Raw genomic sequence first — 17,055 nt, forward strand, 5'->3', positions numbered from 1 at the left:
TCTGCAGGCATGAAGATGAAGAAAGGTGTTCATTTATCTGTCATCTATGTTTTAAAACACTAACTTCATTGCCAGAACCATTTAGCACTACATTCGAATGGAGTAATTCCGTGCACGATTGTACATGCCTTAAATCGAATGTAGTATTATACAAGTAGAGTTTAACTCCCTTATGTTGGATGCAGGAGAGAATATGTTAAATGTTGAACAGTCCTTCTGTACCCATCTGCTGAGTAGTTATAGACAGATGTCATTTTTACAGTATATTAGAAATCATTTAAGTTTTATAATAATTCCTTTCTGCCCTGCATGTAAATAATTATATCTCAGAGTGTACTCTTAGCCAGAAAAATGTATTTGAGATGTATTTGTTATCCATGTTACAGCTCTCACCTTTACTCCCTGCTACAGGCAATAGGAAACTCAATGGCAGAAATGGTTAAAACCTTGTATTTTTTAACCAAAGAGCTATTTTCCTTTGTATGGAACACATTGTCCATTGACTATTTCATGGAATGCATGGCTACTCTCATCGATGAAATACAGGTATGTTTTAAACTAGAAAAATTAAAATGAAGGTAGGTTTTCAGATTTTTCCATAATAAATTAAATGGCAGATGTTTTGTTCTTTCCTAGTGGTTTAACATTGCACTAATATACATTTTTGGTGACAGAAGTTAGAAAAAGAACTGGGAAGGAAGTGCCTCTGAGCTTCATTAAGGTACAGCCTTAAATACTGACTGAGTGGGTCATGTGGTTAGCCTTGCATAACTGTGAGCTTGCATTCGGGAGATGGTAGATTCAAAACCCACTGTCAGCAGCCCTGAGGTTGGTTTTCCGTAGTTTCTGATTTTCACACCAGGTGTCAGGGCTGTACTTTAATTAAGGCCATGGTTGCTACCTTCCCAGTCCTAGCCGTTTCCCTTCCTTCCATTGCCAAAAACCTTCAGTGGATGTTAAACAGCAAGCCTTGAATGCAAGTTTACAGTAATGTGGTTCTATGGCATAGCCAAAACAACAGGCACATACTAAAACTGAAAACGATTGTAAACTTTCTTCAAATTTCACATCAACTGTACATATATGCTACTACTCTTTCTCTGAATATGACAGTAGCACAGTAAACTTGTGAAAAATTAATAGTTTATTACATGACGAAATCAAATAGTATGCTTGAGAATTCTATTTCTCTGAATCTAACATACAGCTGTATTTAGTAGTTTCTCAGCTAAGTAGTGTCTGTGGATTAGTGGCTGAGTGTCGGCCTCCGAATCCCAATAGAGCGGGTTCAAACCTAGCAGAGGTAGTCAGATTTTTGGAGGCGGAAAAATGTCCATTTGACACTCCATGCCCTACAGTGTTGGCATATAAAAGATCTCTGCTAACACATCTGTTGTTTAGTTGATAAAATTCATTAACAACTCAGCCGTAGATGCCCAAGAGAGATTTGGTTTGCTCTGCCATCTAGTAGGCCTAGAATAAAATAGAATGCCGAAATTGATGAGCAGACAGCCAGATAGTGTCAAATGAAACTGTCTGCACATGGTAGCTGAGGCCATATGATTCTTCTTCTTCTTCTGCTTATTATTATTATTATTATTACTATTATTATTCTTTCTGTTGTAACCAAGGTTGAAGTTTACAGAACACAACTTTATTTGCTTCACTTTATAATATTTACACAAATAACTGAAATTTATTTTGAAGCAAAAAGGAATATTGAATCTTGAGAAAAGTCTGTCTTTATACAATATGTACAGGTTTGCAGTCTTTATATACACTCCTATCTTGAAAAGATAGTCTTTGTGAATTGACACGTTGATAGTCGAGAACTATCTGGCACACTAACATAAATGTTCATGAGAGTCCTTGTTTGTTGAAGTGCCTGAATTCCTAAAAAGCAAGTTCAATTGATTGAAGAAATTCCACCTAGCGAAACTAAGGGAGCTTGCATAAATTAGGGAATGAAAATGGCTTGTAAAAGAATTACGGGACATAGGCAGCGGAAACAGGTAAGGGAGCGGTGACCAGAGGTGAGACCTCGTACTGCCAGAAATTCAGTCCACCTGGTCGAAGCACATTTTCAAGAGGAGTAGCCTCCGTGCTCGACGTAGGGTGTATTCTGGAGCTGGACACCGGGGCAAGTGGGCAAGTGGGCAAGTGAGCAGGAAGGGAGCTCCTATTTATAGTACACTCGATGGTCAGGCACGCGCACTGAGGGCTGCGCGTCGAAGCTAGCAGAATGATACACAGGCGCGCGTGCAGCTGGCTGGCGGAGCGAGAAGGGAGCGCCGGACATACAACACCCTCCCCTCCTAAATGCGCCGGTACGGCGTGAAACGGCGGCGGCGCTGGCGGCGACTGCGATGCTGGGGCGGAGCTGCTGATATCTCTGTTGTATTGTCCGGAGCTGGAACTGGGCGGAGTGGCGCTGTCTCGTCCTGAAAGGAACCCATTGTTATTAAATGATCTAAGGCTCGTTCAGCAATAGATTTATCTGGTTTAGCAATAGCATCAATAGCTGGACAGGGGCGGTAGCGCAGACGTATCTGATCTTGATGGCGGCAGATACGTTTCTCCGTAGTCTGTATCTCGTAGAGACGATGACCCAAAGATCTGCAGATGACTCCAGGTATCCAGAGTGGGTTGGATTTGAATGTCCTGGTGTAGACCTTGTCGTTGAGGGAGAACTTCGTTGGTGAGGTCTTATGCTGGGCCGGAAGAGGCTGTAACAGAGAAAGTAAAGTTCTGTGAGGTCGTCCATGGAGCTTCTGTGCAGGAGTGACATTATCAGCGCCGGGTAGAGTTCTGTAGGTGTTTAAGAGTTGGAGCAAGGCTTGGTCTTTAGTTAAGCCTGAAGAGACAGCTTTCTTCATACTTCTTTTAAATGTTTGTACGAAGCGTTCAGCTTCACCATTAGATTGAGGGTGAAAAGGTGGTGCTAGGATATGACGAATGCCATTATGTGTACAAAAGTTCTGAAAAGCAGTAGCTGTAAATTGAGGTCCGTTGTCCGAAATGAGTACTTGCGGTAAACCTTCTGTAGTAAAGATTTTCTGGAGAGCACGAATGGTAGCTTCGGTTGTAGTAGTCGAATGCATATCCACGACATATGGAAAGTTTGACAGTGAATCGATGACTATTAACCACATGGAATTGAGGAAAGGACCTGCGAAATCGATGTGAACTCGTTCCCATGGAGTAGTAGCAGGAGGCCATGAAGCAAGATCAGAAGACGGGGCGTTCTGATTCGTTTGACATTGCTCACAATGACGTATTAGCTTTTCGATGGCGGCATCAATACCGGGCCAGTAGCAGTGTTGACGGGCGAGTTGCTTTGTTCTGGAAATACCCCAATGGCTTTGGTGTAATAATTCGAGAACTTGTTTCTGTAGGCTAAGTGGGATAACCACTCGGAAGATGGTGCCTGCTTCTAGTAGTACAACTCCGGCACGAGTCGTGAGACGATGCTGCATACGATGATAAGGTGCCAGGTGGGCAGGAAGTGTGCTCTGAAGAGGCCAACCGTTGCGGATGTAAGTACGTACAGTAGCAAGTGTACCGTCCTTGTCCGTAGCTTTAGCTATGCAGGTAGCATCAATAGGAAAACTGGATACAGTATCTTCAAGTTCTATGTCCAACTGAAGACATTCAGATTCTTGAGAATCGAAGGCAGTATCAGGACCAACGGGTAAGCGGGAAAGGGCATCAGCATTACAATGCTGGGATGTGGCTCGATATACAATCTGATAGGAATAATCAGAAAGGAACATGGACCATCTTTGAAGCTTTCTGAGGGAATTCTCTGGGATCTTATTACCAGGATGGAATAAGTGTACGAGAGGCTTATGATCGGTAATGATCAGGAAATGGTTGCCATAAAGATATTCATTGAAACGGCGAATACCAAAGATGATGGCTAAAGCTTCTTTCTCTATCTGTGAGTATCGACGTTGATGGTCATTAAGTGTTTTTGAAGCGAAGGCGATGGGGCGTTCTTGTCCATGACGATCCTTCTGGGAGAGAACTGCACCGACACCATAGTCTGAAGCGTCAGTAGCTAGCGTGATGATCTTGTCGGGCTGAAAATGAGTGAGTTGTATAGCTTGAAGTAAGGCGTTGTTGATTGTTTTCCATGCCTGTTGGCATTGCGGAGTCCACTGAAACTTAACACCTTTTTTACGTAGAGCGTTTAATGGAGCTGCTACTGTAGCGAAGCGTGGAATGAACTTATTATAATAGTTCGCTTTGCCTATGAAGGACTGAAGCTGCTTGAGGTTCTGCGGTGCTGGCATGTTTACTATCGCGGAGACATTCTGTATACTAGGACGAATTCCATTCTTATCAAGTATATGTCCGAGGTAGTGAACTTGAGGCTGAAAGAAGGTACATTTAGCGAGATTCGCTCGTAGTCCATTGTCTTTCAATTTCTGGAGAAGAAGGCGGAGATTGGTTAGATGTTCCTGATGATCTTTTCCAGTAACAATAATATCATCCAGGTAGTTAGCACAACCGGGAATTGAGGCGGTGAGTTGAGCCAAATAGCGCTGAAAAATAGCCGCTGAGGATGAAACACCGAATGGGAGCCGCTGGAGCTGGAGCAGTCCGAGAGGAGTGTTGAGTGTGAGAAATTTCTTAGATTCTTCGTCTACAAGTAGCTGGAGATATGCTTCTTTAAGATCAACTCGAGAGAAGAATTGTCCACCAGAGAGACGACGGAATAAGTCTTCTGGACGTGGAATAGGAAAGATATCGGTTTCGAGTTGCGAGTTGACTGTAGATCGAAAATCGCCACAAAGTCGAACATTACCATCAGGTTTCTGGATTACCACAAGTGGAGTAGCCCATTGACTAGAAGTAACTGGTACTACAATTCCAGTTTGTATCCATCTTTCTAATTCTTTCGTGACCTGGTCTTGAAGTGCTAGGGGTACTGGACGTGCTTTGAAGAAGCGAGGCTTAGCTCCGGATTTCAGCTGTATGTGAGCTGTATAGTCTTTTGCTGTTCCGAGCTGAGAGTCGAAGACTTCAGGAAACTGCGCTAGGAGAGCGGTAACGTCAGAAGTAGGATGCAATGTAGATACGACGTTAATGTTGTCATGTATCTGGAAACCAAATAAGTTGAATAGATCCATGCCCATAATGTTTGATGCAGTGTAGTTGTTAACTACGAGAAGAGGAATGGCCTTCTGAATTCCTTTATAACTAGCCTGAAGCTTAATTTGACCTTTGATGTCAATTTTCTTCTTGTTAAATGTCACGAGCTGGATGTCAGCTGGAGAGCATGAAGGTGAACCTAAGTCGTGGTAGGTAGTCAGGTTAATAATAGAGACAGGTGATCCAGTGTCTAATTGAAATTCGACAGATCGATCAGAGAATGAGAGAGGAATGATGATTTTGTGAGAATCCTTTGTGGGAAGAATAAGATTGATTTGATCAACTTCCATGTCTTGGCGGGGCTGTATATGCTTCCGGCGCGCTGCAGTAGTCTTAGCAGGGCGGGGCGAACTTTGACAGACAGTCTGAATGTGTCCAAGTTTATTACATCGTTCACAAGTAGCTTTGAAAAAACGACAGTCACGACGTTCATGATGCTTGAAACAACCTCGGCAGGAAGGCAGGAGTTTCGAGGTGTGTTTAGAATTGGGCTTCCGTGTAGCATTACGAGAGGGAACCTGGCGAGAATGCTTGGTGGAGAGCGCCTTATCCGTACGGTTCACTGTAGCAGAGGACTTGCGGGCCTGAGGCGAGACTTGTGCAACTTGGTGTGGAGAAGCTATGGCTGCGGCAGTCTTGGTAGTAAGCTCATAAACCGTAGCAATACGCTGGACGTCTTCTAAAGAAGGGTTACTCTGCTTGACAGCGTCAAAACGTATTTTGTCTTCAGGAGTATGTAAAATTATCATGTCCCGAATGAGAGAATCAGTGTAGGATGAACCACAACCGTCCTTGGAGCAGATGAACTGGCAGGGTTTAGCTAGACCACGCAAGTCAGTTATCCATTCAGTATGTGTCTGATGGGGTTGCTTTCTGCTCTGAAAAAATTTATAGCGAGCAGCCACTATGTGAGGAGCTTTGGCATAGTGTTCCGTGAGACGGGCTAAGAGCTGCGTGAAGGGTACCGCAGATAAGTGTTCTTCTGGACTTAATTTACGTAGTAATTCACACGTAGCATTGCCAACCGAACTAAGAAATAGTGCGCGGCGGCGTTGATCATCTGGGACAGAATGGCAGATGAAATGCTGTTGCAAGCGGGCTAAATAAACTGACCATTCTTCCTTAGCCGGATCAAAAGCAGAGAACGGAGGAATAGCTGATGGCTGTGTAGAGACAGAAATAGCTTGAATAGCCTGAATTAATGCTGCCTGTTGTTGTTGCATAAACTGTTGTTGTTGCTGCTGTAAGGCTTGGAATACCGTAGCGAGTTGTTCCGCAGTAGCCATTGCGAGATGCGTGCAAGAAAGAGTAAGGTAAGCTGTGTGTCAGAACTGGTTGGAGTGTCTTTGTTATTTAGCACGTCGTCGTAGAGTTGACAACTGGGCCCGTTGAATTGCAGTGTTGGTTTCGTGTGTACCTCGTCACTATAGAGTTGGCAACTGGGACCGAAGAATTGTAGTTTGTTGCTTTTTTACCTCGTCGCCATAGAGTTGGCGACTGGGGCCGATGAATTGTATTTTGGTGCTGTTTTACCTCGTCGCTATAGAGTTGTGTTGTAACCAAGGTTGAAGTTTACAGAACACAACTTTATTTGCTTCACTTTATAATATTTACACAAATAACTGAAATTTATTTTGAAGCAAAAAGGAATATTGAATCTTGAGAAAAGTCTGTCTTTATACAATATGTACAGGTTTGCAGTCTTTATATACACTCCTATCTTGAAAAGATAGTCTTTGTGAATTGACACGTTGATAGTCGAGAACTATCTGGCACACTAACATAAATGTTCATGAGAGTCCTTGTTTGTTGAAGTGCCTGAATTCCTAAAAAGCAAGTTCAATTGATTGAAGAAATTCCACCTAGCGAAACTAAGGGAGCTTGCATAAATTAGGGAATGAAAATGGCTTGTAAAAGAATTACGGGACATAGGCAGCGGAAACAGGTAAGGGAGCGGTGACCAAAGGTGAGACCTCGTACTGCCAGAAATTCAGTCCACCTGGTCGAAGCACATTTTCAAGAGGAGTAGCCTCCGTGCTCGACGTAGGGTGTATTCTGGAGCTGGACACCGGGGCAAGTGGGCAAGTGAGCAGGAAGGGAGCTCCTATTTATAGTACACTCGATGGTCAGGCACGCGCACTGAGGGCTGCGCGTCGAAGCTAGCAGAATGATACACAGGCGCGCGTGCAGCTGGCTGGCGGAGCGAGAAGGGAGCGCCGGACATACAACACTTTCTTTCTTTCTTTCTTTCTTTCTTTCTTTCTTTCTTTCTTTCTTTCTTTCTTTCTTTCTTTATCTGTTTACCCTCTAGGGTTGGTTTTTCCCTTTGATTCAGCCAGGGAATCCACCTCTACCACCTTAAAGGTAGTGTCCTGAAGCCTGAGACTTTTGGGTTGGGGGATACAACTGGGGAGGATGGTCAGTACCTCACCCAGGTGGCCTTATCTGCTATGCTGAACAGGGACCTTGTGGGGGGTATGAGGAGATTGGAAAGGATAGACAAAGAAGATTGAAGGAAGCGGCCGTGGCCTTGAGTTAGGTACCATCCCGGCATTTGCCTGGAGGAGAAGTGGGAAATCACATAAAACCACTTTGAGGGTGGCTGAGGTGGGAATTGGACCCCCGTCTACTCAGTTGACATCCCGAGGCTAAGTTGACCCCGTTCCAGACCTCAAACAGCTCTCATGTGGGAGTTACTACCATCAGTAGCTTATTAAAAATTCCAGATAATGTTTTACTTTGGTTTCATGAAATTGACTTATTTCTTCTTTTTTGTTTCAATTTCTTATTTTCATTTTTTTCCTTTCATTGTCATCTTTTTTGTTGGAGAGTGAAGAAATATGTGTAAATGAAATAATTTTGTACTTCATAGTCTAGAATTAGTCAATGGTGTAACCTTTTACAACCCACATCTGGTCAGGTCTCCAAAGCTAAACAACAGTAGATGTTGTCAATACTTGTATGGGTAGATTGGGTGTTGTTACCTGCTGGAAGAGCAGGAAGGAATTGCATACCCTATTGCCTGATGAGCTTAGGTGTGGGGTACTGATTAGCTTGCCAAGGTTAGGGTGACCATATGCAAATAGATAAAACAAAGGGACAAAACTATTTAAATAGGAGGATAATGCCAGAAAAGAGAGGACACAAAAATCCTCCATTGAGAGTCTGAATTTAGACATACTGTATATTCCAATTTTCACATACATAAACAAAATTTATCCATTTTCATATTATACAGTAAGTTCTTACAAAATTTAAACAATGAAACTAATCTGCATGCCTTGCTGGTACTTTTTTTAAAGATTCAGATGCCTTCAGGAGTTTTGGCATGTTGAAAACATATACAGTACTTATAAAAAGACTCACATGTAAAATACCTTTAGATTATGAACCATTAAGAGTATTTTCACAGATTCTACTAAAAACAGTTCCTATTATCAGTCCATTGTGCTGAGATTCTTTCTATGATTGCATTGTTCCCTGGTATAGAAAAAAAAGTATTCTACTAATTTTAATAACTCTGAACTACAATCAACTGACTTCCATGAATTGAAATACTTTGCCCAGTTCTTACTACAAGGAAACTTGTTAAATATTTCACATCATCAATTTTAAAAGACTTAGCTTACAAATAGAATATACATTTTTCAACATCATAATAATATTACTTTCTGCTCCATCCATTTAAAACAGATGATCTCCTTTTGCTAGTCACGTTGTCAGCTGTCATATATTAACATAACAATGTTGTGATGGGGTATTGCTCAGAGAGAAGCATGCAGTATACAGAGTGGTAAATAGCGTCTGTTATCACAATATAAGGCATACATAGAATAATCGTATGTACTGTATATCCATAACCGCATTTCTATATATCAATACAATATCAATGATGCCGTTGCATAATGAAGAATACTTATAAAAACAAAGTAGTAAAACAGATTACCCCAATATAAGCAGATTCACTAAGAAAGGAAGATATTATTATTTTATTTAATAATCCACCCGGATCCGGGACAATGGTCTAAAAAGGAGAACATATCCAGTTAAAAGAGGATGTCTGGTCACCCTGGCCAAGGTTCATGCTTTGGTGTGAGTAATGAATGATCCCTTGATTCTCTCTTCTCTCGAATGCACACCCTCAAATTATATCATATTCATTTGGTTTAACTGTTAGAAACCTGCTTCCTACACACTGCTGTTTAGCCACTCACCAGTTATAAACAGCATACTTCAACTGTTCTGAACTAACAAAAAGCAAAAGGTGGAATAAAGATATTGGAATTCCTCACCCTAAAGCACTTTTTTAATTTATGTTTTGTGCTTTCACTTTACTCCTTTTCCTTCAATTTGTGCTTTTAAGAAAAAGTTGTATTTTAAAAACAGACTCAACATATCGTGTTAATATGGATTGTGGATAGTTATTAAATACATTGTTATGTATTATTCGTTGAGGCCATCTAGGACCACGTTAAGTCTTGTTACATTTGGCAGTTTGCTTCGCTTTCTTTTGAGCCCAGAATTCCTTCATTCTCTGTGAGTGGGCCAGCTTGCATTCCTCTGTCCAGGTGGTACCTTGTCTTCTTTTTGGTTGCTTGTCTTGGTTTAGCCCATTTATCAGTATCTTTTTGCAGAAGTGATCTCTACTGAAGGTGTCTTTGGGTTTTATATGCAGCATTTGGAGGTCCTGTATGGTGTTCATAAACCAGGGCATTGTGATTTTGGGTTTGAAGTCAAAAATGTGAAACATCTGTTTAGTCAGCCTGTTTCCATCCATTCGTTTGAGATGACCGTAATATCGTGCCCCTCTCTTATGGATTGTTTCTGTAATTTTCTCTGTTTTACTGTACACTTCTTTGTTAGATTTTTTATAATGGGTGTCATTCTTGTAATTGGATCCCATGATACTTCTGATGATTTTGTGCACTTTTTTCCCCAGTTCTCCTAGGAGTCCTTTATTAGCATTTAGGGATAGGGTTTCTGCTGCATACATAACTACTGGCTTCAGAACAGTTTCATAATGATGTAGTTTAGTATTTTGTTTTAGATTGAGCGCATTATTTGATAGGCTATTTCAAGTTTGTGTACTCGTTCCTCAAGAGCTTCTTTGTCCAGTCCATTTTCGTTATGATCTCACCCAGATGCTTAAATTTTCTACTCAGTTGATCTTCCCATATTTTGTCTGGAGATTTTCTGGGCCATCTTTGATGTTAGCCATTACTTTGGTTTTTTCAAAAGATATCTGCAAGCCAGTTTGTTTAGTGATTACTTTTAGAAGGTTGATTTGCATCCTAGCAGTTTTTACATTGTTTGACAGAATGGCGATATCATCAGCAAATGCTACCCAGTCAATCTTGATCCCCTTAGATTTTGTACCCATTCTCAGAGGTCTACAATCAGCTTCTAATAACTTTGTTTGCCAGGTTCTAACAATCTTTTAGAACATGCAGTTGAAAAGCATCGGAGAGATCCCATCACCTTGTCTGACTGCTGTTCTGACCTTGAAGGAATCTGACAGGCAACCTAGGAACTTTTCTTTGGATTTTGTGTCAGTCAGGGTGGCTCTAATTAGTATTATTATTATTATTATTATTATTATTATTATTATTATTATTATTATTATTCAAAAGTGTGTTTTCAAAGCTACTGTTATACATTCTCTATGAGTTTAATGTTGTATGTATGTGTGTATGTATGTATGTATGTACACTATGTGATCAAAAGTATCCGGACACCTGGCTGAACATGACGTACAAGTTCGTCGCGCTCTCCGTCGGTAATGCTGCAATTTAATATGGTGTTGGCCCACCCTTAGCGTTGATGACAGCATCCACTCTCGCAGGCATACATTCAATCAGGTGCCGGAAGGTTGTTTGGGGAATGGCAGCCCATTCTTCACGGAGCACTGCACTGGGGAGAGGTAGCAATGTCGGTCGGTGAGGCATGGCACGAAGTCAGCGTTCCAAAACATTCAGGTCGGGACTCTGTGCAGGCCAGCCCATTACAGGGATGTTATTGTTGTGTAACCACTCTGCTACAGGCCGTATATTATGAACGGGTGCTCGATCGTGTGGAAAGATGCAATCGCCATCCCCGAAGTGCTCTTCAACAGTGGGAAGCAAGAAGGTGCTTAAAACATCAATGTAGGCCTGTGCTGTGATAGTGCCATGCAAAACAACAAGGGGTGCAAGCCACCTCCATGAAAAGCATGACCACACCATAACACACCACCTCCGAATTTTACTGTTGGCACTACACACGCTGGCAGATGACGTTCACCGGGCATTCGCCATACCCACACCCTGCCACATTGTGTACTGTAATTCATCACTCCACACAACGTTTTTCCACTGTTCAATTGTCTAATGTTTACGCTCCTTACACCAAGCAAGGCGTCGTTTGGCATTGACCTGCATGATGTGTGGCTTATGGGCAACCGCTCGACCATGAAATCCAAGTTTTCTCAACTCCTGCCTAATTGTCATAGTACTTGGAGTGGATCCTGATGCAGTTTGGAATTCCTGTATAATGGTCTGGATAGATGCCTGCCAATTACACTTGACAACCCTCTTCAACTGTCGGTGGTCTCTGTCAGTCAACAGACTAGGTCGGCCTGTATGCTTTTGTGCTGTACGTGTCCCTTCATGTTTCCACTTCACTATCACATCAGAAACAGTGAACCTAAGGATGTTTAGGAGTGTGGAAATCTCGCATACAGACTTCTGACACAAGTGACACCCAATCACCTGACCACGTTCGAAGTCCGTGAGTTCCATGGAGCACCCCATTCTGCTCTCTCATGATGTTGAATGACTACTGAGGTCGCTGCTATGGAGTACCTGGCAGTAAGTTGCAGCACAATGCACCTAAGATGAAAAATATATGTTTTGGGGGGTGTCCGGATACTTTTGATCATATAGTGTGTGTGTGTGTGTGTATGTGTGTGTGTGTGTATGTATGTATGTATGTATGTATGTATGTATGTATGTATGTATGTATGTATGTATGTATGTATGTATGTATGTATGTATGTATGTATGTATGTATGTATGTATGTATGTATGTATGTATGTATGTATGTATGTATGTATGTATGTATGTATGTATGTATGTATGTATGTATGTATGTATGTATGTATGTATGTATGTATGTATGTATGTATGTATGTATGTATGTATGTATGTATGTATGTATGTATGTATGTATGTATGTATGTATGTATGTATGTATGTATGTATGTATGTATGTATGTATGTATGTATGTATGTATGTATGTATGTATGTATGTATGTATGTATGTATGTATGTATGTATGTATGTATGTATGTATGTATGTATGTATGTATGTATGTATGTATGTATGTATGTATGTATGTATGTATGTATGTATGTATGTATGTATGTATGTATGTATGTATGTATGTATGTATGTATGTATGTATGTATGTATGTATGTATGTATGTATGTATGTATGTATGTATGTATGTATGTATGTATGTATGTATGTATGTATGTATGTATGTATGTATGTATGTATGTATGTATGTATGTATGTATGTATGTATGTATGTATGTATGTATGTATGTATGTATGTATGTATGTATGTATGTATGTATGTATGTATGTATGTATGTATGTATGTATGTATGTATGTATGTATGTATGTCTATACCCACACAAAGTCCCATTTTCCAATTCGGGGTCAGGGATGAGGTGAGATGAAATTATATTCTACAAACTTGACCATTATTGATCCTTAATTGGTCTGTATTGACTCATAACAATAATGTACATGGGTGATTGTTATTAATGAAATTATATGGCATGCTTTTATGGCCGAATGCCATCCCTGATGCCAAGTTCAGTTGAGGAGCAAATGAAGATGAACGATGATGAATGAGATTGGGTTAGGAGGTACTGTAGAAGGAATTGACTGTGGCTTATGATTGGGAACTGTCCCAGCATTTGCCTTGAAGTAAAAATGGGAAACCACAGAAAACCATACTCAGGACAGCCGATGGTGGGGTTTGAACCCACTTGTCTTCAGAATGCAGAGCTTGGCTCCATAGCCATAGCGTGCAGCCACTCCACTAAGTTTAATCAAGAAAACTAATAAAATAAACAAACTTAGCATTTTCATTAATAATAAAATGATCTTTCAAGCATTGAAGGCTGTATGCACTTTATCAACAAACAGACATATTTACTCTAGTAATTAAGAAAAATGTAATTCTGATCTAAGGAGTAGCCTATATCATTGTACTTAAATATTCAGCCCGTGTTCTTTTAAACTTTTTGTACAACTTCAATAGAAATCGTGACCAATTTTTACTGATTTCTTTTTTCTTTTACAGGGAATTATTACAATTGCTGCCAACAATTTTAAGATCCTTGTAAAATACATCTCTCGATTGGAAGAACTACTTAGAGAGTTTGGAAAGCAGATTCTGTCACGAATGAGATGGGAACTACTTGTACTTAAACAAAATGTAATTCAAATAATACAAGATTTGGAATCAGTTATGATAAAATGCATTCATTTACTTGGAAAGCGCATGGAAAGATTTATAGAAAACCTTGAACGACAAGTATCATACATCCAGGTGGAAGCTATGGTCATAGTGCTTGAAGTAGCAGGTGAGTTTATTTCTGATGGTGATTGTCATTTTAAGAGGATTAACATTGAGGTTGTTGGTGTTGAGTTTTTCTTTAAGAACAACACAATGACTGTAGACAGCAAGATGAAAGAGATTCATCTAATTCTTATGAATTCATCTGAATGCCTTTCTGTTATAAAGAGTAAAGTTTACTGAAACAAATTTGAGAACTGGTCCAGCTAATTTTTCTACTAATGGTTATATAGAAGACCAGGAAATTAAAGTTGAATGCATTGTCTTGGACAATAACAAAATTCAGAATCCTAATGGTTACTTTCCCCATAAAATTGCTGACATGGTTACTTGTTTCAAATCAGAACAGCTTTCACAATTCTAGGCCCAAATAATTCTAGTTATATTACTATAGTCTCCTTATAACACAATTACCCCAACCCATAATTGAAGCAAATTTTTTTACTATATTTCCTACTAATCAATGCTTGTTATTCTCCTTCTCATAATGTTCTAAAGCAGTGGTTTCCAATTGGATGCTCAGTGACATCATAGATTCCTCCTCTTGCATTTAGCGGGCAAACAGCACACAGTTGAATGAAATGTATCATACTTCCAAATAATGGAATAACGTAAGTGGATTGCTAATATAGTAATGCACTCTTGCTAACAGACAGGCACACTACTCCTGAACCATAAGGCTTATGGTAGACAAAGGTTCAGGTTTAGATCGAAAGCACTAATGTATTTTAAATTTTATACAGGGTTACCCTGTAAATTAGTTACCTGGACGTAAGTTTAAATAACTCGGAATATACAAGATCAGATCAAAAAGTTCCTGAACTATCTCTGGTGATGAAAAAGTATATTACATACCTAAGTTTGAACATTATCTCCTTAGAAATAGTCACCTTGCACAGCAATGCACTATCCTACCATGGCTGGAATGTGGCCTGAAAGTCGTTTTGTGTCAGCAAATCCAGAACCTTCTGCAATTCACTCTGTATCTCTGCATTAGTGGGAAAATGGTGACCTTTCAGCTGCATCTTCATCTTCTTCATAATAAGGAATTAGTCATCAGGAGCTAAATCTGACAAGTAAGGCAGGTGGGAAGCTATAACGTGTTTGGTGAGAAAATCACAAACGAGGAGTACTTGGTGACAGGATGTATTGGTAGTATCAAGAAGAATCCAATTCTTTGCGCACCACAGATCTGGTCACTTTCATTGAATGTTCCCCCTCAAATGCCACCGAACGATGCAGTAAAACATGTTGTTGACAGTCTGGCCCTGAGGATGAATTTGTGATGAACAATGTTATGGATATTGAAAAACGCGATGAGTGTGGTCTTCGCTGAGATGTAGCTCATTCTCACCTTCTTAGTCACGGAGATGATGTACTCTTCCATTGCGATGACTGCCATTTTATCTCAGGATTATACCCTTATACCAGTGATGAACTTGGACATAAAGGATGGATTGTTTGCAGCACACTCATGGAGATCTTGGCAAACTGCAATGCGATGTTCTTTCTGCACAGGAGTCAGCTTTTAGGGGGCAGTCTTGGAAGTGACACACCAGTGTCAACAGTGTCGTTGATCACCCTCCAATGATCTTCACACACAAGTTCCTGAATTTGTCCCACCTTTTTCAGAGGTTATGCTCATGGAAGATCTTCCAAATTGCTCCTCGTCTTCAAGGGACTTTCTTCCATCTGTGAAGCATCTGTGCCACTCAAGACTGTATACAATTAATTGTCCCATTGCCATATGCTTGCCAAAGCATGTTCGATGCCTCTGTGGCCAATTTATCCATTTTAACACACAATTTTACATTGTCATTGTTCCAGATTTCTGTCCATGATGTAATCACACACATGCACAAACATCTTCACAAAAACACCACTATAACAACTCCCAATGTTAACACAGTGATTTTCCTTGGCACACTGCCTGATCAAAGTTGAAGGTCACCACAACTGCTTGCTCAACCCTGTGCTGTCATCCGTTGTTACACTAAAAAGCTAGTCTGGGAACATTTTGATGCAATGTCGTATATATAAAATAATTTCAAATACAATAAATTATTTCCAGTGCACAGATTATCAGAACATCAAGATATTGATAACATACAGTAAGTTCATAGTGACTTCCATTTACTACTTGGCAGATATCTCCCTGCATGAGATTACTTCCCTAATATATGAGAGCTTGTTAGTGTCTAGTTTAATCAGCACACCATTGATCTGTTGATGATAAACATCAAGAGTTGCAGGAAGTGAAGGGATGTACAGTATATGTTGCTTTCAAAATAATCCCATAAAAAAAAGAAAACAGCTCTGTTGGTGTTAGATCAGGTGATCATGGTATCCAACGTCATTCCCCACCATAAATAATCCAAATAGGAATGATTGTGGCAAATTTGCAGTGGTAATGAAGGTGGAGTTGCATTTTGCTGGAAAATGTTATTTCCTCCCTTATCCTGCTGCAGCTGTAGCACCAGGTAGTTGTGTAATATACAACCTGTGACAATAAAGTTTGGTGAATGAAGTCAGAATGGTCGATCTGGCAACAATGGTGACATGCAATGCTGCACCTGTGTAGCAGCAGGTTTTGACCACCTGCTCGCAACGTTGTTCAGTCGAACATCGTGTGTGTGCTGTGTAAGACCTGTTTGACACAGTGCGTGTTTAGTGCGTTGGTTCTGAACTGCGAACAGGAACATGAACGACCAAAAGATCAATGTACAGTTTTGTTTTAAGCTCCGCAAGACACCGAAAGAAATGCATGTGATGCTGGTACGTGTTTATGAAGATCAAGCACTGTCCTTGAAGTGTGTGTACGATTGGTTCGCCTGTTTACGAGGAGGCCAGGAAAGTGTTTCTGACAACCCTGTAGCAGAAGACTAGCAACTGCCGTCAGTGACGAAAACATTGAGAAGGTGAGGACATTAATCACAAACGATCGGTGATTAACTGTGCGCATGATAGCGGATGAACTTCAGATTAACCGTGAATCCGTGTGACAAATCGTTACCCAGAAGTTAGGGACGAGGAAAATGTGTTCTCGCCTTGTGCCGCATCACTTGACTGACGGTCAGAGGCAGGCACGTTTAGAAGCTTCACAGGGTTTTGTCAAAATGGCAGATGTGACACCGAATTTCTTGAACTGTATTGTCACTGAGGATGAAACCTGGTGTCTCAGATACAACCCTGAAATGAAACGGCAAAGCATGGAATGGCATTCTCCGGGATCTCCTTGTCGGAAAAAGGTCAGAGCGGAAAAGTC

At 40.6% G+C, this 17,055-nt stretch overlaps 1 protein-coding gene across 1 annotated transcript in view; it reads left to right on the forward strand.

The window, feature by feature from the left end:
* Positions 1 to 17,055, forward strand: part of LOC136874458 (uncharacterized) — a 296,911-nt gene that overhangs the window by 195,584 nt on the left and 84,272 nt on the right. The window contains exons 19-20 of the mRNA XM_067148087.2: positions 387 to 546; positions 13,515 to 13,797. Of these exons, the coding sequence (XP_067004188.2) occupies positions 387 to 546; positions 13,515 to 13,797 (443 nt within the window). The remainder of the gene's footprint in view (positions 1 to 386; positions 547 to 13,514; positions 13,798 to 17,055) is intronic.

Source organism: Anabrus simplex, chromosome 5, assembly GCF_040414725.1.
Source record: "Anabrus simplex isolate iqAnaSimp1 chromosome 5, ASM4041472v1, whole genome shotgun sequence".
NCBI classification, from domain to species: Eukaryota; Metazoa; Arthropoda; class Insecta; order Orthoptera; family Tettigoniidae; genus Anabrus; species Anabrus simplex.